This window comes from Orcinus orca, chromosome 17 (assembly GCF_937001465.1).
Source record: "Orcinus orca chromosome 17, mOrcOrc1.1, whole genome shotgun sequence".
Lineage (NCBI taxonomy): Eukaryota > Metazoa > Chordata > Mammalia > Artiodactyla > Delphinidae > Orcinus > Orcinus orca.
The window spans coordinates 41,931,236-41,958,010 of record NC_064575.1 but is presented as its reverse complement, the minus strand read 5'-3'; the positions used below and the strand labels follow the sequence as shown (position 1 = coordinate 41,958,010).

The 26,775-nt window shown below is 37.1% G+C and overlaps 1 protein-coding gene across 1 annotated transcript; it reads left to right on the top strand.

Moving 5' to 3' along the window:
* On the top strand, positions 1-26,775 carry TMEM64 (transmembrane protein 64). The gene is made up of 3 exons (XM_004283225.3): positions 1-807; positions 18,102-18,257; positions 24,443-26,775. The coding sequence occupies exons 1-3, from the start codon at positions 1-3 to the stop codon at positions 24,632-24,634; spliced, it is 1,155 nt and encodes a 384-aa protein (XP_004283273.1). The 3' UTR covers positions 24,635-26,775.

Here is a 26,775-nt window from a genome sequence, read left to right as displayed (position 1 = left end):
ATGTGGAGCCCCAGCGGGAGCTTGCTTCAGACTCTGCCACGACTTCTGCAGCACGACACCCTTCCGGGCCACGCAGAACTGCCGCCCCGCTGGGCCCTGCCGCGGGCGGCGGGCGGGGACGACTCGGCGGACCGCCTTCCCCGCGGGGGCGGGGCGAGCGCGGCGGAGGCGGCGGCGGCGGCAGCGGCCTCCGGAGCCTTGCTCGGAGCTTATCTGGGGCACCACGGTCAGCCTGCGGCCTCTGAGCTGCCGGCGCCGGGCGCGGCCTTGGCGGGCAGCCCCGGGAGCGGCGGCGGCGGCGGCGGCGTGGTGGTCGGCGTGGCCGAGGTGAGAAACTGGCGCTGCTGCTGCCTCGGCAGCACCTGTTGGTGCCGGAGCCTGGTGCTGGTCTGCGTGTTGGCCGCGGTGTGCTTCGCTTCCCTGGCCCTGGTCCGCCGCTACCTGCAGCACCTCCTGCTCTGGGTGGAGAGCCTTGACTCGCTGCTGGGGGTCCTGCTCTTCGTGGTGGGCTTCATCGTGGTCTCGTTCCCCTGCGGCTGGGGGTACATCGTGCTCAACGTGGCCGCCGGCTACCTGTACGGCTTCGTGCTGGGCATGGGACTAATGGTGGTGGGCGTCCTCATCGGCACCTTTATCGCCCATGTGGTCTGCAAGCGGCTGCTCACCGCCTGGGTGACCGCCAGGATCCAAAGCAGCGAGAAGCTGAGCGCCGTTATTCGCGTCGTGGAGGGAGGAAGTGGCCTGAAAGTGGTGGCACTGGCCAGACTGACCCCCATACCTTTTGGGCTTCAGAATGCAGTGTTCTCGGTAAGTGGTGTCCCGCTGGTCCATCTCTCTCCAAGTCTGTTTTTGAGCGATCTTGTGACAGCCCTGGGAGGACGCTCCAACAGATAAATGCCAGCAGAGAAGTGACATTAACAACAGGAATTAAAATTACTTTCCGTCGTACCCTGAGAAATCTCAAACAAAGCAAATCTAAGTCCGGCACTCAATAGGAGATTTGGTAGAGAAAGAGCTACTCCTTTTTTGGCGTATGAGTTTGATTAAAAATGAAGAGCCCTAGAGAGGGTGGGAGGGAGGCTCAAGAGGGAGGGAATATGGGGATATACGTATACGTATAGCTGATTCACTTTGTTGTACAGCAGAAACTAACACAACATTGTAAAGCAATTATACTCCAATAAAAATATAAAAAGAAATGAAGAGCCCTTTTAACTATGAGGGGAGATGAGTGGAAATATCCATTTTAAACATTTGTCATCTGATTTCTGTAGCAGCTTTGGCAACAGTCAGGGGGTAAAGGCTTCACATGCCTAGCTTTCTCTCTAACCTGCGTAAATGCATCCAGTGTTTTGACTCAAGTTTTTAACAACGTGGGGCTAAAGGAAGTGTTTGGGTAAACAGTGTAGAGGGTAGTTACAGACTCCATATTTTGGAGTTTCCTAAAATTTTTAATAGGCTTTTTTTTTCATCAAGTAATGTGCTTTTACAGTGTAATGGGGGGGAAGCCTCCTTTTTATCTTATTTTGGAGGAACTTCATTTTGAAATCACTAGGTAGTAGGATAAAACAAAATAGGACAGATAACCTTTCTCCCAGTGAGAATATATTTGTCTTTTTACACACCTTCTGTGCTCTTTTTGCCTTGTATTCATATGTTCTGCTTATTCAGTTTAGGTATTTCTAGTTAATGTACATCACATTGTAACTGAGGAAGAGAAACACTGCGAAGTGAGGAAACCATCCCATTGGAAGAAAGGAATCCAGTATTTACAAACTTAGTGTCTTTGGAACAAATTATTAACACTATCTGCCCTTGCTTTCCACTTTTCTAAGGTGAAGGGGTTGAAGTGGTTACTGAGTTCCTCAAATTCAATGATTCTAAAGTTCAAAGAGTTCATATAGAGATTCCCAGGAACTCAACTCTTCAGCTAGACCTAAAGAAAACTGTGAAGAAAGAAATTTAGCACTCAAATCCATAGGAATCAATGTATTTTATGTTATTCTGACACATTCTTTTGTCTCAAAAATAAATTGGTAGTCTCTAGAAACTTTCTCATTTGTTTTATGTTAAGAATAATTCTAACCAACCTACCTCTCTGTGATGAAGTTAAGGTTTTTCTCTTTTTTCTTCTTTTCTTTTTAAATGCCTTTTGCAAATCTCATGTTGATTCTAACCAACAGCAGTAATGACTGTAGATTGAAGCTTGGGGAGGCATGGATATAGATAAGGAGTTTTCTGTACAGATACAGTTTGGTGTTTACAGGCAGTTTGGTATGTTCGCTTCCTTAAACTTTTACCTTTTCACAACCTCCTATAAACATGAACTTTGACCCAACCTTGGATAATAATAGGTCAAGTATCCTAAGACTTTGAAAGAGAGTGGGAACTAAGGAACCTGAATAGTTTCATACCTTTAGTTTGCTTCCTCTCTAGTATAATTTCCGTGTGCATTTTCTTGTCCACCTACATGTGCCTACTATCCTAGGCTCTTTCCCACATATTATTTCTAATCTAAACTAACCCTGCAGAAGGTGATTATACATATTTTATAGACTATTGTCTAATAGTCTGGAACACAGGGCTGGTGCTCTGGAATTCTACTGTCCCCATAGAATCTGTTGACCTTGGTCAAGTTACTTATCCTCTCTGTGGTTCATTTTCTTATTTGCAAAATGGGGAAAGTAACGGTACCTACTTCATAGGATTATTGAGACAATTAATAAAATAAATACTGCTACTGACCTTGGATTAACAAACACTCACATGTTGGCTTTTGTCACCATTACTGTTGTTATTACCCAGGGTCACCTAGGTAGAGTCAAACTTTGCACTATGGTTTGAAGATAGGGTCTCAACCCATAACTCTGTTTCTTCATTGTATATTTAATACCTAGTATAGTCCCGGGTATATAATGTGGACTCTATATATTTCTTAATTAAAAATAAGTTAGGTTTTTTTAAAAGTAATCTCTTAAACATATTAAACATGTGATTAAGAAGTTATACTTCGTACTTGGAAATAATTTAAGGTAATTATGTAATTGAAACCAAACTTGACAAGGGGCAATTCTCAGTTGGCTTTGTGGGGTCAAGAGAAAAGAAGGAAAAAAAGAAAACTGGCCTCTTAAAATAGGTATTATTGGTACAGTTTTACTGAGGAAGAAATGGAGGCTCAAGCATGCAGGAACTTGTTCAGGATCACCGACCTACCAAGTGGTGGAGCTGAGTTATAAACCCCAGAGCAGCTGAAAAAGTGCATGGTACTGTGTGTAATTCTCACTCTTGGCCATAAGCAGGGGGTTTGTGGAGCCATTGGATATAGTCTATTATATCTTGTTCATTTCTATTATTGACTGTCTGCTTAGTAGCTCTTTCAACCAAAACTGTTTACTGAATTCACCCAGGGTATGTGAGTGAAAAGAAAGCTTAGTTTAGGCTGATTTTTGTTTTAGCCTGACTTTCCCTTCTGCCTTCTAGAACTTCATTCTGCCTCTAACCTCTCCGCCCTCCTACCCCTCAGGCTACCCACAGCTGCCCCCTTTCCAGGCATATTTCTTTTGTTTTTTTCTTCCCTACTTATCTTTTTTTTTTTTTTTTTGCGGTACGTGGGCCTCTCACTGCTGCGGCCTCCCCCGCCGCGGGGCATAGGCTCCGGACGCGCAGGCCCAGCGGCCATGGCCCACGGGCCCAGCTGCTCCGCGGCATGTGGGATCCTGCCGGACCGGGGCACGAACCCGCGTCCCCCGCATCGGCAGGCGGACTCCCAACCACTGCGCCACCAGGGAAGCCCCCTACCTATCTTTTAAATTATCCCATTTCCCCGCTATTTCAGTTAAAACTCATCTTCAGTGTCCACGATTGATTGATCTTTAATCAATGCCCATGATTAAAGAAATTTATCTGGGCCTACTTCAAAGAGGAAGTGAAGTATAGTGGTCATGAGGGGCACAGGCTTTGGAAATAGTCCTTGATTAGTCTGTGCTGAGTTATGAGGCTTAAATAAGCTAATGCAGTGAAGGCATTGAGTATTTGCCTGGCACATACTCAATTCTCAAAAATTATTAGCAATTATTATTCTTAGTGGTTTTTATATTTTAGAGGCAGGAGCTGATTGTAAAAGGTGAATGTATAGAAGAAGGAAAGGTGCTCTCCCTTGATTCCTATCTATTCTTTATTTCTTTCCTTCTCCCATGTGTGCTAGAAAGGGATAAGCAAACTGACACTCACTTTTGAAAAGCTTGAAATGGAAAATAAGTACATAACACTTCATTGTATCAATTCTTAGATTATAAGAAATATAATTTCCAAAGGACATATTTAAATTTTTTCCACTTTTAAAAATGCACTCATTGTTTCTGTTGGGAAATAGTTAACCCCTCTCCCCCGACCAGTGTTTTTGATGTAGTCTTGTATCCGTAGGTATTATTGTACATTAAGACAGATTTCTAGACGTGCAGTCTGTGTGTGTTTCTAGATACTATTCTTATCTGGGCACGTATCTAGGATGACTGTTTCTTACTGCTTCAGTCAGGATAGGCTAAGTTATGCTACAGTAACAACCCCCAAACCTCAGTGGATTAAAAAGCAAAGGTTTGTTAAAAATGCAGCTTGAATTATTGTTTATGATGAAAAGGAGATAAATTTAATTTATACTTTGAATTCAGCTTTTATGATTTGGGGGACTATAATATATGCTTCCAGCATTTATAATACAATTAAAAAAATTTTTTTGATTAAATAGACTCTATATTGCATATGATGCCATATTTTTCCCATGACTTCTCATAAATATATGTTCTTTAAGTATAAAAAAGAAAAAAATCAAAGGTTTGTTTACTTACTTGACACAGATCCAGGTTCAACTTGGTTTGGGGAGGGGGTGGGGAGTCTCTGCTTTATGTCGTTTTTACTTTGGGATCCAGGATGACAGAGCCACCATTTTTCACTTGGTTTATGTGACATGGTGAATTGCGCACTGGTTTTTAAAGCTTTCACCTGGAAGTAATCTCACTTTTTACTGGCCTGAACAAGTTACATGGCCACAGCTAACTTCAAAGGGGTAGTGTGTGTGCCAGGAAGGAGAGAGAACTGGAGTGTTTGGTAGCAGTCTTCATGACTCTGGCACTTGACTTATGGATTCTGCCTCCCAGGCCCTTCAGTTCAGTCCACTGCCACTACCCTGGTTCAGGCATCTCAGGCTCCCATCTGGTCTCCTTGCTTCTTAAACAAGGGTTTCTAATTTTTTCTCTCTCCAGAAAGATCTTTCTAGAATGCATATCCAATCTTGGTACTCCCTGCAGGGAAACTCTCAAGTGGGTTTTCTTTTCCCCTCAGGATAAATTCCCAGTGCTCATCTTACCTCTATAGCCTCTCTCTTATCATTCCACAATTACTAAGTGCCCTTTGATGTGTTAACTATTTCATCCTCATTCTAAGAGGTAGACATGATTATTTCTGATTCAGACATAGCAAATCTTGTCTGTAGCCTCAGAATTTCCTTTTTGTTGATAAAGTTGAAAACTGTAAACATTCATAAGAATAACATCCCATGCTGTATTGAGTAAGCATTAAAGCATTCTTGTAAGGTTTCCTATAAGATGCCCCCTTGGAGACATCTGAACTTCTACAGTTTAAAGTTACCACCTGTGAAATGTCAACTTTAATCCAAATATATTACACGATAATTGGTTGTTATGGGTAACAGTATTCATATTGGTGCTTGCAACTTCCAAAGGGGTTTGATTTTGTTGTTGCTGTTGTTCCATAGGAGATCCTAAAAATCATTCTCTGTTTTCACTTCGGTTATAGAAAAACTTCTCAAACAATTCCACATGGGAAATTTTCTTTCCATCATGGTTAAATCTTTGAAACCTCAAATAAAAACATAAAACATAGCATGGAAGATCCTCTTTTTCATATGTTGTATACCACTTTACAGTATGCAGAGCAAATTTACATACATGATATTCTTTAATCATCACAACAGTCCTCTGAGGAGTTATTAGTGGCTTATAGGCAGTTATATAGAGGACAAAATATCACACACTTGAAATTAGATTTAGTTCTAACATTTACTCTGACGTCTTGAGCTACTCTTTTGAGCCATACTTTCTGTTGTAAAATGTGTTTACTAATACCTGCTACAAAGCTGTGGTAAAATATATAGCTTGCTCATTACTTACTATTTCTTTCTGTCTATCCTCTGCGTTCCAAAAAAAGGACATTGATACTCAAAGTATTTTTGGTTTGTTTGTAATTTAACCATTATTTATATTGTACTTAATAACTGCCAGGCACTGTTCTTCTAACATGTATACATTACTTATTTAAGACTCATATAAACCCTAATCCTCATCTTAAGCTAAGGTAGTTGAGGCAGAGTGATGAAATAACTATCCCAGAAACATACAGTTAGTAAATTGTAGAGTCATGAACTTACCTAAAATTCTATTGTTGATCTGAGCAGAGCTGGGTTGCTCAGAGATCTCCTTATTCCATTGATAGTTGCAGAGCACTTGCCCTAGGGCCTCCCATGTGTCAGGCACTGGGCAAGGTTCTACACAGTTGAATTAGACATCATCCCAGGAAAATGATTTGAAAAAATATCAGAAGAATAATGTTTTGTGCATGTGAGAATTACATGAAATTGGAATTTTAACATCCGTAAATAGTGTTATTGGAATACAGCCATGCTCATTCATGTATGTACAATTTGTGGCTCTTTTTAAGATAAAACAGCAGAGTTAAGTAGTTGTGACAAAGACCCTATGGCCTGCAAAACCTAAGATATTTCCTACCTGGCACTTTGCAGAAAAAGTTTGCCTTAGAGCTACAGCAGTCACAGCCACCAGGCCTGAGCCCCTGCAACTGTAGGAGGAGGCCCTTAAGCTCTCATATATATATTTTTACCTTTGTATTTAGCAAAACCCTTTTTATAAAAAAGACCATATGTGGATAAAAAGAAATAAAAGAAAAGAAATGAGTAAATTTAAAAGTGCAAGGCCTGACCCATCATCCTGGCTCACTTCTCAGTGGAACCACTTTAAAGAATTTTATGTTACCTAACTGTTAGTTACTTTGGCTATTTTTATTAGCTCACAATAGGTTAGAAGCAGCAACAGAAAGGTTCTTTGTTTGTTTTGGGAGGGGCAGGGAGCTGTGAAACTGGTGTACTGACTAAAATAATGACAGCAAAATAAGATTAAAGACAAAGTTGAAGCAAATGTAACTGTAGTGTATTTTCCTAGAGTTTGCCTTGAGTAATCAAGAAAAAGATACATTACTTCTAGTAATTTAGTTCACAATCGAACTGAAATTTATTATAATTAAATAAAAGTATTTTATTAGCTAGTGACTGAAAGACCAGAAAAATGGTAAAATCTTAGCCTCATGGACTCTTTGGGGACCTTAGTTTCTGTCTCAGCTCCTGTGTGACTTTGGTGAAGTCATTTAATGATCTGGCCTCCAGTTTTTGTTATTTGTAAAATGAGAGAGGTTAGACCGGGTCTCAGAGTTTGCTCTTAAAAAGACAAATGTTCTGAGTAACTAGCATTACTTTTTATTTAACAGTTTGGTGATAGTATGTTTTATAAAAATGTTTTCTCATCTTCTTACATTCTTATTCTGTGTTATAGATATAATCATTCATTCATACACAGATGATGGGTCATGATACTTGTCACTGTACCAGTATATCTAATGATTATTTCTTCTTACTATTAAAGGATACTGATTCATTGCCAGTGGTACAGTTCAGGTGGAATAGAAAGACAGAGGCACAGTCTGTGTTTTGAAGGAGCTTGGAGTCATCAAGTCTTAAAGGTTGAGACATGATGAACAAGTTGAAAAATGTCATGCCCACATCCTTAGACCTCACAGTACCACTGAGTATAGCTGGCTATTGCTTCCTCAAAACTGTGTTCTCCTGTTTGTGCCTCTTCAGTTATCTCACCAGCTTCTGTGGTTTTCATGTGTCATATATGGGGTTAGAATTCACAAATCTGTATCTCTAGCCTGTTGTATCACAGTAATGAATACAGTATATCTTATTACCCCTTCCTAGATAAAAAAAATTTCTTTAGAGACAGAGAGTCTTATTAAAACTTATTTTAACAGTATTTGCTTTTTCTGTCTATGAAATAAGTATTCATTGTAAAAACTTTGAAAAGTATAGTAAGTACAAAGAAGAAAAATCAGTAACATTTCAGTGTTTGTTTTTCTAGTCTTTGCATTTGTTATGCATGTGTTTTTATTATATAACATTGTGGGTGAATGTTATAAATGATTTTTGTGACTTTTTACTGAATGTAATGAACATTTTGGTCATTAAGTATACTACAAAATGACTTAAAATGACCACACAGTCAGCTGTGGTTTTCTATCTTTGTATCTTTATCCTTGCTTAGACCTGGGCCTTACGTGTAGAAGGCATTTGATAAATTTTTGTTGAATGAGTAGAAGTAATAAACCTATAGTTTGTCATAACTCTATAAAGAAGATCTTTTTAACTTATGTTCCAGAAATTATATGCAGTAAGATATATATATATTTTCCCCCCCCTGGGGAGGAGGTTCAATGTGTGTATTAATCAGATTCTCAAATGGATCACTGACCCCTAAAATATTTAGGAACCGTTAAAAGCAGTTCCTAATTTAGGGATAGTAAACTAATGAAAAAATCTGTATATATGAAGATGGTTTCTGCATTGTAGACAGATTTATTGTCCTATCTCTGTCAGTAGAAGCCTCTACACTGATGCTCTCTCTACCTGTTATTGTGGGGTCTCTCAGAGCCCTTGCCTTGTTGGTTTTTTGTTGTTTTTTTTTTTCCGGTAGCAAGACTTTTCTCAGTACATTCAGGGTTGCTGCCTGAACAGAGGGTCTTAACCTTGATAACAGGTTGACCTCAGAGGTTACTGGAAATGCTTTTAGTGTTCATTCAGTATTCACTCAACAAGTAACTGATAGGTACTACTCTGTGCCCACTGCTGTTCTAGATGCTAGAGATACAATAGCAATGAATAAAGCCATCCCAGATCCTTCAGGGTGCTTGCAGTCTAGTGGAGAAAACATTCTGGATATATCAAGGCTAATATTTTGCTGATAATGAATTAATTTCCATTTAATACATTATTTCTCTGAGGGGAAGGGGGAAAGCATGTTTAGTTTCTGAACAGCCAATTACAAGTGGACTTTGCGTCCTAGCCTGTTTATAAACTGGCAACTATTATAAGTCTCCACATTTATAAACAAAACAATTTTAATGTTGGTACAGTCTACATCCAATCAACATATATTTAGTATCTGATATATAGTAGGCATCATACTAAAGACTAGAGACACAATGAGGAACAAGACAGATGGGTCCCTTCCTTTACAAACTTATAGTCGGAGGAAGGGGTAAAGGGCAAACAGATGGTGAAACCTTCCGTTACTCTCTAGTGTGAAGGGACTTGGCGAGTAATAGTGTCTGTCAGAGAACTTGAGAGCAGTTCTTAATGCAGACTTGGGAGCTTGGGATAGGTGTCCTAGAGAAATTGATGACTGAGTAGTGAAAGATAGTTTGGGACTTTGCCCAAATAAAAGGAGTGGGAGGAAGGGTCTAAGTGTTCTTGCCAGAAGGAACAATGTATAAAGGCCCAAAAAGAAGAGAGCAAGGAATGTTCTAAGAACAAGAGAATTTTGATGTGTCTGGAACATAGTGTGATATGAAGCATGAGACATTCAGAGGCCAGGTCATGAAGCAGTTTGCATGTTGAAGAACCTGACCTTCATTCTGATGGCAGTAGGAAGGAGTTTAAGCAGGATTGGATTTGCATTTTTAAAAGATTTCTGCAAAATTTAGCATAGGTTGTGAGTGGAGGGTAGGTCTAGAGTATCAAGACTAGAGAGGGGGAGACTGAATAGGAATAGGCACAGACAATGGGTAGATTTCTAACATATGTAAAAGGTAGAATCCATAAGAAAGGGTAGATGATTGGATGTGAGAATGAGGGAAGAATGAGTGGTGTGACTGACTTCTGAAGTGTCTAGCTAGGGCAACTGAGATTGGGAACACTGAAAGAGGTATTTTGGGGAGGGAAGGGAATGGGCAGTTAATGTTTTTCCTTTAACCAGTTTTTAAAATTTCATATTTCTGGAAATGAAAACTACTTGCCATTTGTTGACTATTTCTCCCTCTCTGTTTCTGAAATATTGATAGTAAGTATCAATATTTAGGATATATATTATAAAATATATAATTTATCAATAATATTTAGATGAAAAGAGCAAATGTAGTCATTTTAACTTCTTTTGACCATTCCTTAAAAATTATTATGGGGATTCATGATTTTTTTCTGTATAATATTACTAAATATATATTTTAATTGGAATTTACTTTAATAGTAACTTTGTCAATAAGCAGCATTGCTTTTATATAAACTAAGAAACACACCTATACAGGAAGGTGTAATTTGCCAAAACTAATAGAGATTCACAAAGCTATGGATAAAATTTGAGTTCTTCCATACACAGATCACCTTTATATTCTTCACTCGATCTGTGTCAAGATATTCTTTGTAAAAATGATAAAGTTTCTTAGTGTGTTAAATTAAAGCCCGTAAAGCCATTGTGTAAACAGCCGTAAATAGAGAAAGCAGAGGGGCTGGAGGCAGGATTGCCAGGGGAGCTGTGCTTTGTGCCGTGCCTGAAAGGACAGCAGGCCTCAGGTTCAGTGAGCATCTGAGTGATCCATCTAAAGACAGAGTTCTCTTATTGTCAGCTTCAAAAATGTGTTCAGAGAAGAATCAGCTCTTGCTATTCAGAATTAAGTGTTTCTTTCTTTTTTCCTTCAGATGGGCACGTCTTTGTTTTCAGGATCTATCTGGTATATGGTAAAGTAATATTCTACAGTAACCCCTACTGACCCAGACAAGTGAGTTACATCTCCAAGTAAATCACAGTACCTCTGAGAATAAGAATGTGTATACTTTCATGGTGCTTCTAGAGTTTTAAAAGCATGGGAAGATGGCTATCAGGCAGCATTCACCATCCCTGGAACACTCACTGGAGTATTTCTGATCACAGAATCTAACCGGCAGGATAACACTGACATCCTAGGCTGAGATTTCTAGGAGTCTTTGGAGTAGGAAAACGTCCTGAGCCAAGATCCCAGGGTATTGTAGTAAGGAATTCCAGTGGGAATACTCTAGGCTCACATTTAATGTCTTTTTGGAAAGTAGGACAAGGAGTCATGTTTTGTTTTGTTTTGTTTTGTTTAACATCTTTATTGGAGTAAAATTGCTTTACAAAGGTGTGTTAGTTTCTGCTTTACAACAAAGTGAATCAGTTATACATATACCTATGTTCCCATATCTCTTCCCTCTTCTGTCTCCCTCTCTCCCGCCCTCCCTATCCCACCCCTCCAGGCGGTCACAAAGCACCGAGCTGATATCCCTGTGCTATGCGGCTGCTTCCCACTAGCTATCCACCCTATGTTTGGTAGTGTATATATGTCCATGCCACTCTCTCACTTCATCACAGTTTACCCTTCCCCCTCCCCATATCTTCAAGACCATGCTCTAGTAGGTCTGTGTCTTTATTCCCGTCCTACCCCTAGGCTCTTCATGACATTTTTTTTCTTAGATTCCATATATATGTGTTAGCATACGGTATTTGTTTTTCTCCTTCTGATTTACTTCACTCTGTATGACAGACTCCAGGTCCATCCACCTCACTACAAATAACTCAATTTCGTTTCTTTTTATGGCTGAGTAATATTCCATTGTATATATGTGCCACATCTTCTTTATCCATTCATCTGTTGATGGACACTTAGGTTGCTTCCATGTCCTGGCTATTGTAAATACAGCTGCAATGAACATTGTGGTACATGATTCTTTTTGAATTATGGTTTTCTCAGGGTATATGCCCAGTAGTGGGATTGCTGGGTCATATGGTAGTTCTATTTGTAGTTTTTTAAGGAAACTCCATACTGTTCTCCATAGTGGCTGTATCAATTTACATTCCCACCAACAGTGCAAGAGGGTTCCCTTTTCTCCATACCCTCTCCAGCATTTATTGTTTCTAGATTTTTTGATGATGGCCATTCTGACCGGTGTGAGATGATATCTCATTGTAGTTTTTTTGTTTTTTGTTGTTTTTTTTTGCAGTACACGGGCCTCTCACTCTTGTGGCCTCTCCTGCTGCGGAGCACAGGCTCCGGACGCGCGGGCTCAGCGGCCATGGCTCATGGGCATAGCCGCTCCGCGGCACGTGGGATCTTCCCAGAGCAGGGCACAAACCCGTGTCCACTGCATCGGCAGGCAGACTCTCAACCACTGCGCCACCAGGGAAGCCCTCATTGTAGTTTTGATTTGCATTTCTCTAATGATTAATGATGTTGAGCATTCTTTCATGTGTTTGTTGGCAATCTGTATATCTTCTGTGGAGAAATGTCTATTTAGGTCTTCTGCCCATTTTTGGATTGGGAGACATGTTTTTTTAAAAGTCGGTGGGTAAAGGCTTACTAGGGAAAGAAGGTTGGATGGGTCTCTTTGTGGGAACAGGTATTCTAAATTAGCTTTGTTTGTCAAAGACTGGAACTAGGTGCAGATTCTGAATAGGATCATGGCTTATAGGAAATGCCATATTAGAATAATTTAGAAACTGTTTATCTTTAATACACTTAGTAATAGTTGAAAAACTGTATGTGTATGTATTATCGTTTTGTTCTATTGGTTAAATTATTTGACACGCCAGCAAAACAGTTTACAATGATTACCTGAAATTAGTTTCTTTGCTTTATTTAGCTATGCAGCTTTTCAGAAAAGAACCGTATTTAAATAATAACACTTGCTTTTTCTGTAGGATGAGGTTCGGTCATGAAACGTTTGATAAACTTTGATTTATGCTTTGGACAAGGGTCTTGTTAAAGAGTTAAGTGGCAGGGTTGTTTCAGATTTATGATATCTGTTCTTAAAATAGCCGTTTGGATATTATTGACGTCATCCATGAATGTCAATTATGTGTTCTCTTTGGAGAAACTTCATTACATTTAAAGATTATGAACTGAAGCTTTGCATTCTGATATTTTGGAACTTAAATATTTATTTTAAAAATAACTTCCCTAACATATAATGTTATTATTAACTGCAGTGTAATAATTTTTATGATTCATTTTTGTCATATTTACTTATTTTATATATTTGACATGTTTAATTCTAAAGCAAGTTTTCCATTCCTGTAAGTGCTCCAGACTGATAGAGGAACCTTCCTAATACTTAGCCCCATTCATGTCATTCATGTCATTCATGTCATTAGACTCCCCAGAGCTTTTCTACTGAGTACAAACTCATTCGCCTTTCACCCAAGGCCCATAACAAGTATCACCCCAAATACTTGCCCTGTCTTTATTTTACAGGATTCCCTTGCCCTATAAATAATCCAAACTGTACTGCTAACTTTACTAATACATCCTGTATGTTCCCTACCACATTGTCCTTATTCATTCTCTTCTTGGAACACCTTAACTTCCTCATCCCACCTATCTTTGCCTGCCAAACCCATATTAGCTTGTGGAGTTCATTTCAAATTCCTCTTATTCCACAATATTGCCCTTTGGCCCCCCCCACTCCTACAGAGATTTTAATCCCTGTTTACTCTTTAATACTTTCTGTGTAGTTCTTCTCAAGGCTCCCTTTCTGCCTGTTTCTGAAGTAGTGTGTGTACTTGTCAGTGTGTAAATTCTTCAAGGTAAAAGTTGTGTCGTACTGCCTCTCTTGCAGGCACCTACCAGAGCATCTTGCATGGAGCAGTCTTTGAGTCAGTAATTGTTTAGGTGAATCTTTAACAAGCAGTCACTGCAGTATTCTTTCTAAACCAGCAGTGGTGTATCTCCAATTAATCATCTATGAGTAGAGATAAATGTATCTTTATTGAAAACATGATTTACATAATTATTAGGTTAGATTGTAGTTATAGAGTAACCTGTAGCTGATTAAAATACCAGACTCTAAAAATTAATGAAAGTGAAATTTAATAAAATAGCCACTAACTTTCTTATATAACAGTAATACCCAGTTAAGGATGTGGAAAAGTTATTCTCAAAATTAATGGCAGTAGCAACAACAACTATAACACAGAATGCTTAGAAATAAACTAATAAGAAATAACTGATACATGTGAATAAAACCACCAAACTTTAGTAAGAAATGTGGAGGATTTTTAAGTAATTATAAAAACATTTCTTGATAAGAGGACTGAATATTCTGGAGATTGCATCTCTGTCCAGATTAATTTATAAATTTACCCTAATCCTAGTTTAATATTTACTAATTTTTTTGAGTGACAGAGTGATCCTAAAATGTATCTGTAAAAATGAATAGGTAAGAAGGTTATACAAATTTTAGAAAGAAGAGTAATAGGGGTTTGAAGGATGGGAAATTCCTTATGAGATATTAAATTGATAGTCTTTACAATAATTTGGTTTCAACACAAGGTTTAAGATATCAGTGGACAGTATTAGAGTCCCAAATAGAGCCCTTTATATACAGTAACTTCATTTATAATAAAGTAAACATCATAAGTTGCTGGAGAAGTTATTGATTATTCAATAAATAATGCTAGGAAAATTGGCTACTGGGGAAAGGGAGGAATAAGGAATCCTCACCTTTAATTCAAATAAATTGCAGAAGGAATAAGTGGTAAATATTAAAAGGAAAATATAATAAAAGAAATATAGGAAGAAATTAACAATGGGTTCTGAAAAGACATTCGTAAGCTAAAAGCAATGGAAAATCAGAGGAAACAATTAATAATATATATAAATAATATATGTATAAATTTAGAAACATTTGAATGTCAAAACATAAAATTAAAGAGACACTTTAAAGGAAAATATTTACCACATATAATGGACAAAAAGTTGCCCTTACTATAAAAAGAATAAATATCATGAATAAATAAGAAAACACTTAACATTTCAATAAAAATGAGCAAATGTGAACAAATAAAGCCATAAAGATGTGCAAATGTATATTTAAAACTAATGTAAATATAAATTAAAATAGTACAGATTAAACAATGATCAAACATTATTTTTACCCCTATCAAACTAAGAAAGATTGAAATTTAAAACTTAAAGTTGGTAAGAGTATGATGAAATGGACACACCTATACATTACTTACTGATAGGTATGTAAAACTGTGAACCTTCTGGGAAAACAGTTTTTACTGTTTGATCCAGTAATTCCATTCCGAATGATCTTTCCTAAAATAATGGAGTTGCATATTAGTCATTTCTTGCTGTGTAACAATCACTCCAAAACTGAATGGCTTAATAAACATTTATTATCTCACAGTTTCTGTGGGTCGGGAATTCCTGTACAGCATAGCTAGGTGCCTCTAATTCAGGTTCTCTCTCAGTACTACAATCAAGATGTTGACCAGAAAAAAAAAAAAAAAAAAGATGTTGACCAGAGGTGCAGCCATCTTACGGCTCCACTGGGGGAGAATCTGCTACCAGGCTTACTCTGGTGGCTGTTGGCAGGTCTCAGGTATTTGCTAGCTGTTGGCTGAAGGCATCAGTTCCTTGGTACAGCAAGGACCTCTCCATAGAGCTGCTTACAACATGGTAACTTACCTTCTTGAGGGAGAGATGGAAGTCCTGTTTTTTTTGTAACCTAATCTTGGAACTAACATCTCATCCTTATGCTGTGCAGTCTGTTTGCTAGAAGAAAGCACTAGGTCCAGCCCACACTTTAGGGGAGAGGATCACACAAGGGCATGAATACTATGAGATGGATTTATTGGGGATATTTTAGACACTGTTCTCCCACAGAGGTTAATGTAGAAAGGTTTTCATATAGGTTTAAAAAATTTATAATAGCAAAAAAAATACGTAATCACATATACACAAAGAAGTAACTAAGGAAACAATTTTAGATGTTCTACAGCAAAAGAATGGTTAAATTGTGCTACATCCACGCAGTGTTATTGGGTTGGCCAAAAAGTTCCTTTGGTTTTTAAGTAACAATAAAGTATACATTTTTCATTTTCACTGAGAACTTTGTTGACCAATGCATTCACTGTTTTGTTCCACTACCTTCTGCCATTTTCAGGCAACTTCATAATTCCATCTTTCCAAAACTTTTTTTGAGCAAAGAACTGTTCCAGGTGCCTTTTACATCCTTCCAGGAAATTGAACTTTTTTCCATTAAGAGGAAAAAAAAAAAAAAAAAAAAAATATATATATATATATATATATATATATATATATATTTTTTTTTTTTTGTGGTACGTGGGCGTCTCACTGTTGTGGCCTCTCCCGTTGCGGAGCACAGGCTCCAGACGCGCAGGCTCAGCGGCCATGGCTCACAGGCTCAGCAGCTCCGCGGCATGTGGGATCTTCCCGGACCGGGGCACGAACCTGCGTCCCCTGCATCGGCAGGCGGACTCTCAACCACTGCGCCACCAGGGAAACCCTATTAAGAGAATTTTTTAAAGACATAAATAAATGGAAATCCGAAGGTACAGTGTCTGGTAAATATGGTGGATGAATCAGAACTTCCCAGCCAAGCTGTAACAGTTTTTGCCTGGTCATCAAAGAAACATGCAGTCTTGCATTATCCTGATGGAAGATTATGCGTTTTCTGTTGACCAATTCCGGACGCTTTTCATCGAGAGCTGCTTTCAGTTGGTCTACTTGGGAGCAGTACTCGTTGGAATTAATCGTTTGGTTTTCCAGAAGGAGCTCATAACAGAGGACTCCCTTCCAATCCCACTATATGCACAGCATGACCTTCTTTGGATGAAGACCAGCCTTTGGTGTGGTTTCGCTTGCCTCACGATCGCTTCCATTCCATATTATTGTACAGTATCCACTTTTCATTGCCCATCACAATTTGTTTTAAAAGCAGAATGTTTTTGTTACGTTTAAGTAGAGAATCGCATGCGAAAATACCATCAAGAAGGGTTCCCCCCCTCCCCGCCCCCCCCCCCCCGCCCCGCTTAACTTACAAGGAACCCAAACATCAATGCGATTAACATAACCAAACTGGTGCAAATGATTTTCAATGCTTGATTTGGATATTTTGAGTATGCTGGCTATCTCCCATGTGGTTTAACATTGATTGTTCTCAATTAATGTCTCGATTTGATCACTATCAACTTACCTGGTCTACCTGACAGTGGAGCATCGTTCAGCAAGAAATCTCCAGCGCGGAACTTTACAAACCACTGTTCAGTCATAGCACCTTCTCCATACACTGCATAAATCTTTTTTTGCGTTTCAGCTGCGTTTTTACCTTTCCTGAAATAATAAAGCATAATATGCAGAAAATCTTGCTTTTTTTCTTCCATCTTTAATATTAAAATGGCTACAAAAATTCAGTTTTGATAAGTTATTGTTTAAATGCACACCGATATGACAGCTGTCACAATACAATCTAACAAAATTGTTTCGAATGAAGTTAAAGACACCTAAGTGCTACTAGAGCCATCTTATGGAAAAAAACTGAATGAACCTTTTCGCCAACCCAATAGTGTAATTGTATAATAATAATAATTTCTACCTTTTTGAGTGTCAGTCATGTGCTAGCATTTGTTAAGATATTTACAAATATTTCTCATCCTAACAACAACCATGTAAGGTAGTGGTTATTATCCTCATTTTACAAATGAAAAAACTGATATTCAAAGACTCCGCCCTTAAATGTCATTCTAGAGTTACCTGGCTTCAAAGCCCAGTGACCACATTGCCATTTAAGTATGCTTATGAAGAATATTTAAATGACATGAGGAAGACTTAAAAAACTGTTTTTACAGAGTGATCTGTGTGTGCACATTTTATTTACGTGTAAGGAAAAAACAATAGTCACAAATGTTAGCTTTCAATGGCAGAATAATAGAATATTAAAATTTTTCTTTAAACTTTTATTTCATCTTTTACATTCTGTATGTATTCCCTTTATAATCATTTTTAAAAACCAGAATGCTTTGAAAAGTAGTTCAGCTTCCTCTACTCCAAGGGAAAACTGCTAACAAGACTTGTACCACAGTTTTATGTAAAGTTGAAATTTTATGTTATAATGAATCATTCCATTTAATCTGCTCTTCTAGATTACTGATCTCTCCTTACCCAACTATCTGATGGCATCTTCGGTTGGACTGCTTCCTACCCAGCTCCTGAATTCTTATTTGGGTACCACCCTGAGGACCATGGAAGATGTCATTGCAGAACAAAGTGTTAGTGGATATTTTGTTTTTTGTTTACAGGTGAGTTTAAGGCCAAGGCTTGTCTTTTTTTGTTTCCTTTTTGTATGACATTACTGATTCAAATCTAAGAAATTTCACTGAAAATAATTTAAGAAGATTTTTTCCTTTTTACACCTTTTCTTGTTCTTTCAGTACTACTTCATATTTTGACAACACTTACATTTTTAATTGTGTGGATATATGGAAATATATAGAACTGAATTGACACTTATTGAAAATTCTCTTAAACACAAAAAAAAGGAATGACAAAAATAGGTTTCTTTTTGCAGTGATTATTTTCAAAGTCATGACTAAATCAAATACTCTGTTTTGAGTTTGTATGAAGTGTTAATACTACATTTCTAAAGATAATGAGATTTGGTGGGGTTGGGTTTTTATCTTAGTTACTTTACCTTCAAATTTTGAAGGTATTGAACTCTTCTATTTGTATTTTTTAGATTATTATACTGGCAATGTAAATTTATTTCTAGTACAATTTGATGTGAACAAAAATTTTTTAGAAAGTATTGCTTTATAAGAAGTATAGAAGTATTCCATTATAAGTTCAAATAATATTTGTATAATAAATTATTACTACCATGCAGATTATAGCATAGTTTGGGGTACATACAATTCAATATAAGAGGTTAATAAAAGAGGAAAATCCTGCTATGTAGGCAGACTTATTCAGTGCCTTAAATTATATGCAGGAAGAGTTAAAAATTCATTTGCTTGTGATACATTTCATTCCTGAGATTTACCAAAATATAAAATCACCATAATTTTTGATGATTTAGTAAGATGATGATGATGGTCACTAACATTTATTGAATGCTTTATATGCCATATATTTAAGCTCATTTAATGCCTACCAAAACCTTAGTAGGCATATAATTTTATTATCTATTATCTCGAGCCAATTGTACATTCAGTGATGTCACACTGGTAGCTTGAAATTGGTCATGACGGGGGTATCTACAGTTATGGAAAATGGCAAGTGCTCTAAGTCAAGCTTCCCACCTCTGATCCTTAAGAGCTAGTTTACTAGCACACCATTGGATAATAATTTGTCTAATGTCTGAGCTGCAAGGGGTAGGATCAGGATTTGAACAAAGGCAGTTGGTTCTAGAGACCACACTTACAACCAACGGTCTACTGAGCAGATAATACTAGTGAGATAGCTGACTTAACTTACTGGTCCCTTGACTTGTAAGTTTTAATTTATACTGTTATTGAATATATGGTGTCACATTGCAATTTACTGTTAGTGGTATTCTCAATTTATTGAGGTACTATATTGTATTAAAAATACTACGATAAATAAAGCCAGAGTTAATTTTCTTTGTGCTTATGCAGTACAAGTTTAGTAAACAAAGTAAGCCCAGGAATATTTACATTAAACTATAAATAAAGCTTGTCAGTGAAAGGGCTTGCTTTAACAAAAATTTTGTAATATTTTTGATATTCAGGAAGTCAGTTTTTATTTTTCTTTACTATTTTTTCTTCAGAGCTACATTTTTTTAAGATAACCTGCTATAGGTTTAGAGTTTTTGTTACAGTTGGTTTATTTTTATTAATGTAGCATGCCAATCACATACTAAACTTTCTATGTGTTACGTAGTATCTATGTTAATAATTTATGTTTATAATCATCCCAAGGTACTCTAAGATTCTGATGTACACTACATTCTCAGATTGATTTTTTTAGTATATTTAAGCATATTTTATGTTTTTCAAGTTTCCTGAAAACAATTTGAAACATCTTTTTTTCTTGACATTGTAATTAGAATTCCTCATTATTAGTAGTTTTCAGAAGATATTCACTATTTGATACTTTATATTTCTATGCATCTTAGTAAATTACTCAACTATAATCAATGGAATTGTAATAGAACAAACTAGTTCATGCATTTGTCAGTGGTGCTTCTTAAAATATAGGATGTTCTTTTTTCTAAGCGATTTCTTACCCCTTTGCTTGAATTGGCAAATTATTTAAGCTTAGGATACAAAACAGGGGGAAAAAGGTAAATGTTTCTTAGCCCAGACATTTACAAAAAACAACCACCACAACAACAAAAAAGTGAAGGCATGTTTATGCCTTGATTGGATATATTGATGATGTTACTTGTAATTTGTTTCAGGGAGGATTTAATTTAGCTTACAAAAGATATACAGGAGAATAAAAAGAGAGGAGAAAGAAGTCATCTTGAAGGAGAAAATTAGCATAGGAAAAAAGGATGAAGCGTAGGTTAAAGTTAGCAGAGTAAATAACATGAGGTTCCTCATATTCGCTAGAAATGAGCCACAAATTTGCCTCCCACTGTAGCCACCTAAATAGAGTCCACAGTGTCTGTAAAATCAAAGAAATACCAAACAGATGTTCAGAGGAAGGCACAAGTATTTACTGTACTGAAATCCAACTTAGATTCCATGGTTTGTCAGTTCAGTTAATCTTTTCCATATATTTTTGTGTGTACTCATCAGCCAAAACCCCAGTCCTGGATAAATGCAAGTTTTGATCTGCTTTAGCACCTGCTCTTTTGGGGAAGTCATACAACCAAGCAAGTTGGTGATATTTAATTCATGGTTGCAAACCTTCAGCTGGTTTCTCAACACTGCCCTATATTCTGTTTCCTTTGTCTTCCCGTTCCCCCATTTTCCTCAATGACTATTTCAAACTTATCCTCACCCTCCTCACAGTTTTTTCCTCCTCTCGTGGCTTCCTTCTTCATTCTCAACAGATTACCTCTCTTGCTTAACAGAAAAATCAAAAGTCTTCAAATGGGAAACCCCTCAATTTCCAACTAAGAAATGTACTAACCCTCTTATGTTCTGCTCATACTCTCGGCTTGCTTTTCAGTTAACCGCGGAAGAAATCACTTTCTGTAGGCTTTCCCCTTTAAAGCTTGTCTTTCTACTTGGGTTTGATTCTTCTGTTTTTTTGTTTTTCTTTTTGTTCTTTTTTTTTTTCTTTTTGATTCATTTTAATAGGGAAACTTTTTAAAAAGTTTTTTGTGTTTTTGTTTTGTTTACTTCACTGGGCTGTTGGGAAGAGTCAGTACACATTGCCAGGCCCTGGGCTCCAGAAAGGCATCTGGGGGAAAATCCCATGTAAAGATGTAGCCCATTCACCCTTGCTGGGAACCCAAAAGACTTTTTCAGTGGTTCTAAACTTATTTTCTGTGGCCTCACCAAATTCTTCCCTCAAGCTTTCATCACTAATCTTCTCTAAATCAGATGCACTTTCCAGTTCTCATCTTAACAACCTAAGATTCTGTTGACTATGCCTTTTAAAAACACCTTCTTCTCTTAGCTTCTTTGATAACACTCTCCTGATCTTTTTTGCTGTTTGCCTGGCTCATTTATCAGCACCTCCTTCTCTTTTCACCCCTAACTTGGTCTTCCTCAAGATTCTAGCCAGAGCTTTTTAGTCTCACTCTGAAAACTTTTCTTCTTGGTAAATCAAGTTACTGTGGTTGCTGCTGTTATGTTTATTGCAAGGACTCCCTAATACACATCTTCAGCTCAGCCTTCTTTCCATACCTTTAGACCCATTCACTGAATTGCTTTGGATATCTAATAGGCACCTCAAATTCAGCATGTCCTAAGCAGAACTTAGCATCTCATCCACACCCTCCCCCAATTAGTTAAAATTTTTTTCATCTCTTTACATTGTATCACCATCCACATAGTGTCAAACTTAGGGTGTTCAATAAGTATGTCTTGTGTTTTTAAGAGAGCTCATATGTTAGAGAACAAAGACAAGATTTAAAGGCCTACATTTAAAATAACTAATTTGGGGCTTCTCTGGTGGCACAGTGGTTGGGAGTCCGCCTGTCGATACAGGGGGCAGGGGTTCGTGCCCCAGTCCGGGAGGATCGGTACAATGAAATAACAATGTGGTATACAATGAAATAACTACTCAGCCATAAAAAAGAATGAAATAATGCCATTTGCAGCAACATGGATGGACCTAGAGATTATCATACTAAGTGAGGTAAGTCAGACAGAGAAAGACAAATATCGTGATATCACTCATATGTGGAATCTGATTTTTAAAAAAGATACAAATGAACTTATTTACAAAACAGAAACAGACTTACAGACATCAAAAACAAATGTATGGGGCTTCCCTGGTGGCGCAGTGGTTGAAAGTCCGCCTGCCGATGCAGGGGACGCGGGTTCGTGCCCCGGTCCGAGAGGATCCCACGTGCCGTGGAGCGGCTGGGCCCGTGAGCCATGGCCGCTGAGCCTGCGTGTCCGGAGCCTGTGCTCCGCAGCGGGAGAGGCCACAACGGTGAGAGGCCTGCGTACCGCAAAAAAAAAAAAAAAAAAAAAAAAACTTATGGTTACAAAAGGGAAACTGGCAAGGGAGGGATAAATCAGGAGCTTGGGGTGAACATACGTACACTACTATATATAAGATAGATAACCAACAAGGACCTACTGTATAGCATAGGAAACTCTACTCAATATTCTGTGGTAGCCTATATGAGAAAAGACTCTAAAAAAGAATGAATGTATGTGTATTTGTAACTGAATCACTTTGCTATACATCTAAAACTAACACAACATTGTAAATCAACTATACTCCAATAAAATTAAAATATTTAAAAAAAGAAAATATTTTAAATAAGGATGAATAAAATAAATATCTTTGTTTCCTATAACATAAAAAATAGAATAAAATAACTAATTTGATTAGACTTGTATTAAGTAATGGGTATTCGCTTCATGTACAGATTCCCTTGTGCAAGTTCCAGGTTCCCCCATCTACTCAACCTACCTTACTCCCAGTATCCTGCCCTTCCCCCTACCTCCCTCAACGCTTGTATTTAGAATATTTCTCCCATAAAATTATAGGTAGGCTTAATTGAAACAGTGTTATATTTAAGGATCACTATGCTTAGAGCAGCCTTTGAAAGCTTGCTGGGACATTAAACAATATCTACTGAGAATATTTGCTCCGAACTCTAAAGAACTGCTTTAAAATGAACTTTGGAATAAATACCATTTAAAAGATGTAGACTGCTTAGACATTCATTGTGCTGAATTGTATGTAGAATGTTTAAGCACAGAGGGACCACAACTTTTGGACAGTGGGAGAAGCCCATGTGGTTTAAAGGGACTTACCTGAAATCACAGCACTAGTGAGTGGCTAAACCAAGACTAGAACCTGATTTTCAGTTTAAAGCTTTTTCTAGTTATCCCTTTGACTGGCGTTTTTCCCCTCACCGTGTTCCTTTGTTTTTGTTTTGAAAAGTATAGACAGTTTCGTGTTCACAATCTCTAGTTAATTTCTTTTGAAGCTTATTGGCATTTCGTTTTTTTTAATTGTTTAAATTAATTTATTTATTTTGGGCTGTGTTGGGTCTTCATTACTGTGCGCGGGCTTTCTCTAGTTGTGGCAAGCAGGGTCTACTCTTCGTTGCGGTGCGTGGGCTTCTCATATGGTGCCTTCTCTTGTTGTGGAGCACAGGCTCTAGGCACACAGGCTTCAGTAGTTGTGGCACGTGGACTCAGTAGCTGTGGCTCGTGGGCTCTAGAGAACAGGCTCCGTAGTTGGGGCACACAGGCTTAGTTGCGCCATGGCAAATGGGATCTTCCTGGACCAGGGCTTGAACATGTGTCCCCTGCATTGGCAGGTGGATTCTTAACCACTGCGCCACCAGGGAAGTCCGGCATTTCATTTTTTAAAAGTGTTTCTTAATATTTTAAATTTTGGCTGCACCAGGTAGGTCATTTGCAAATGGTAGTGCTTCTCTCTAAGTGGGCTTAAAAATACCTATGGACATTTATAGTTCTGCACAGAAATAATACTACATTATTACATTAATAAAGTTTAGCCAGCTTTACCTCTATTGTAGAAATTTTTTTTATTCCTTGAAGGAAACTTTTTGGTACAAAGAGAGAAGCTTGACTTGTATCAAACAAACATCATTTAATATGGACTAAAAGGGATGTATAGTTGCCTTGTGTTAACCGGATACCATATAATGGTTACCCTGTAGATTTTGGCCCTCCACACCCGGCAGCCAAAGGAAGAATAAATGACAACTGTGTGTAAACTATTTAAAAATTTTACCTAACGGTATTTGACAAGCATCCTGTTTGTAACATTTCTAAGACAAATATTTATTGGATATATTTCTCCCCTTTTTCCATGTAAAATATTGTTAACTGTAATATTTTATTTTTATTCACAGATTATTATAAGTATAGGCCTCATGTTTTATGTAGTTCATCGAGCTCAAGTGGAATTGAATGCAGCTATTGTAGCTTGCGAAATGGAACTGAAAACCTCTCTGGTTAAAGGCAATCAACCAAATATCAGTGGCTCTTCATTCTACAACAAGAGGACCCTAACATTTTCTGGAGGTGGAATCAATATTGTATGATTCTAATGAAATGTATGATTGTCAGAGCCTAGTGTGTGGTCCAAGGTCTAGCAGTCCCCTCGCTAGTGGGCAGATGCAAGTTCTAATTGTATTACAGCACAAAAAAACAAAACAAAACAGAAACTGACTAGTTTTTAAATTGCACATTTTTTAAAAAGCAAGAATAATTTTGTGGATAAGTAAGTGTAAATGTAGATGCAATTTTGGCTGCAACTCTTTATCATTTATTATACCCATAATGGCCTATAGGTCTGCACTTTAGTTTTTCTTCATTGTTTTCTTTATGGGTACTTATGAATAGAGAAATAATCCAAATATTTTTTTGCTTTGTGTCTTTATTTATAAAGTCTATGAATAGTTGTAAGCATCTTTCCTACTTATAAAGATGAGTAAAAGTATGCAATTTTAAATGTATAATATTATTGGACATTCTTTGCTTTGGTAGTCTTTCCAGAAAGGATAAACGGTGTGTTTTTTTTTTTTTTTTCTAATTGTTTTAGGTGGGACCACTTTGCTTTCCTTTTCCTTGCTAGTTAGAAAATAGACGTGAACTTTTGTTTGAATGTATTTTTGTAAGGATCAATTATACCGATACACACAAGCTTAAATCCTACATTGTGGGACTGAAGTGCTCTTAAGATACCTTTTTTAGTTTCACTGTGTAATATGCAAAGCAAAAGGGAAATTATTTAAATGGGTAGTGGCTCAAATTAGAACTTGAGTTCTAATTTCATTACATTGGTTTTACCCTCCTTAGGTCTTCCATCAAAGGGCTGTCCTATTGCAGTCTTACTAAAACATTTTATTAAAATAAACTTCTTTTTCTTTTTATATTCATAATTAGGCTTTGAAATGAAGATGTTATTCCTTTAAAGTGGTGGGCTTACCATCATTAAAGATGTCACTCAGGTGGCCTTGTTTGATCAAAACGCCTTTCTAAAACACTAAGCTTTAAAATCATGTTTATAATTCCATTGAAGTACATATATATTTTTCCCATAGTCTTCATCTTTAAAACTATAAGTAATGTTAACTTAATGCCCAGATTTGTATTATTTGCCATACTGTAGAGTAGGCTTATTTTGTTTGGTTTCTGGTACTTATTTTTCTCTAAGACTCAGGAATTCTGAAATGTGAAATTAAGTCTCGCAATTCTTTCTCCTGTAGAATGAATTGAGTGTATTTATTAATAACACTTATGTGTATAGAATATAATGATTTGGCAATATGATTCATATGACATATTATTCATTTATCACCTTATATTTTTTAAATAGCTTAATTGTGAACTTAATGATTCATTTTTTTTACAATGGAGATTATAGATATGAATGCAAATTTTCTAATAGGTATCTCTTTTTTAGCTATGAAGATGTCACCTTATCAGAGACCTCCCATATGCCTTTTCATTAGGGTAAAATCTTTGCCCTGATTTACTAAAGTGCAAAAGAATTATTTGTAAGCATATTATTTTAGTTTTATGCTAAAGATGCATTTGACCACTTTAAAGTGTAAATTTTTTGCCCTGTTGCAGGTATAATTGTTTTCCTGTCCTTCATAATGCCTAAGTTTGCTCACCTTTGAGTAACAGTGAAGTTCATATGTACATACCAAGAAGAACTCAGTGCAAATTATCTTATAGGCACCTGGGTCTAGTCTATAGCATTCAATTGGCCTACAAATCCTTCCTTCTTTTATTGGTAGAAAAAATATATAGTATTGGAATATTATTATTCTTTTTTGAATCCTAATTACTTGTTTGGTTATCTTTAAAAATTATTTAGTTTAATTATCCCAATAAACAATATGTTTGATTTATTCTTTTCTGTCTAACTTGACAGTATTTCTCTTGTGCTTCTTGTTTGTGTTTAGTTTTTGGTAAAGAAATCAATAATTTAAGATCACTACTTTCATACACTTGTATTACACTTCATGTATTTTGAAGTGCATTTATTTAATTAGCATTTTGTAACTTGAATAATTTTGCCAAATGAATACCTTTTGGTAGTTCGTCATGAGTTCTTCCAACTGTTGCATTTTGCTTAGTACTTAAAATAAATATGTAAAGGTAAAAGAGAAGTAATTTTCTGTATTCTGCCAACATAATTTTATATAATAAAATCATCCATTTTTACTTAAAA

Coding starts and splice junctions, on each gene's coding strand:
- TMEM64 (XM_004283225.3), top strand. CDS start 1: ATGTGGAGCCCCAGCGGGAGCTTGCTTCAGACTCTGCCACGACTTCTG. Junction 808..18,101: donor TTCAGAATGCAGTGTTCTCG/GTAAGTGGTGTC, acceptor CTGCTCTTCTAG/ATTACTGATCTCTCCTTACC. Junction 18,258..24,442: donor ATTTTGTTTTTTGTTTACAG/GTGAGTTTAAGG, acceptor TTTTATTCACAG/ATTATTATAAGTATAGGCCT.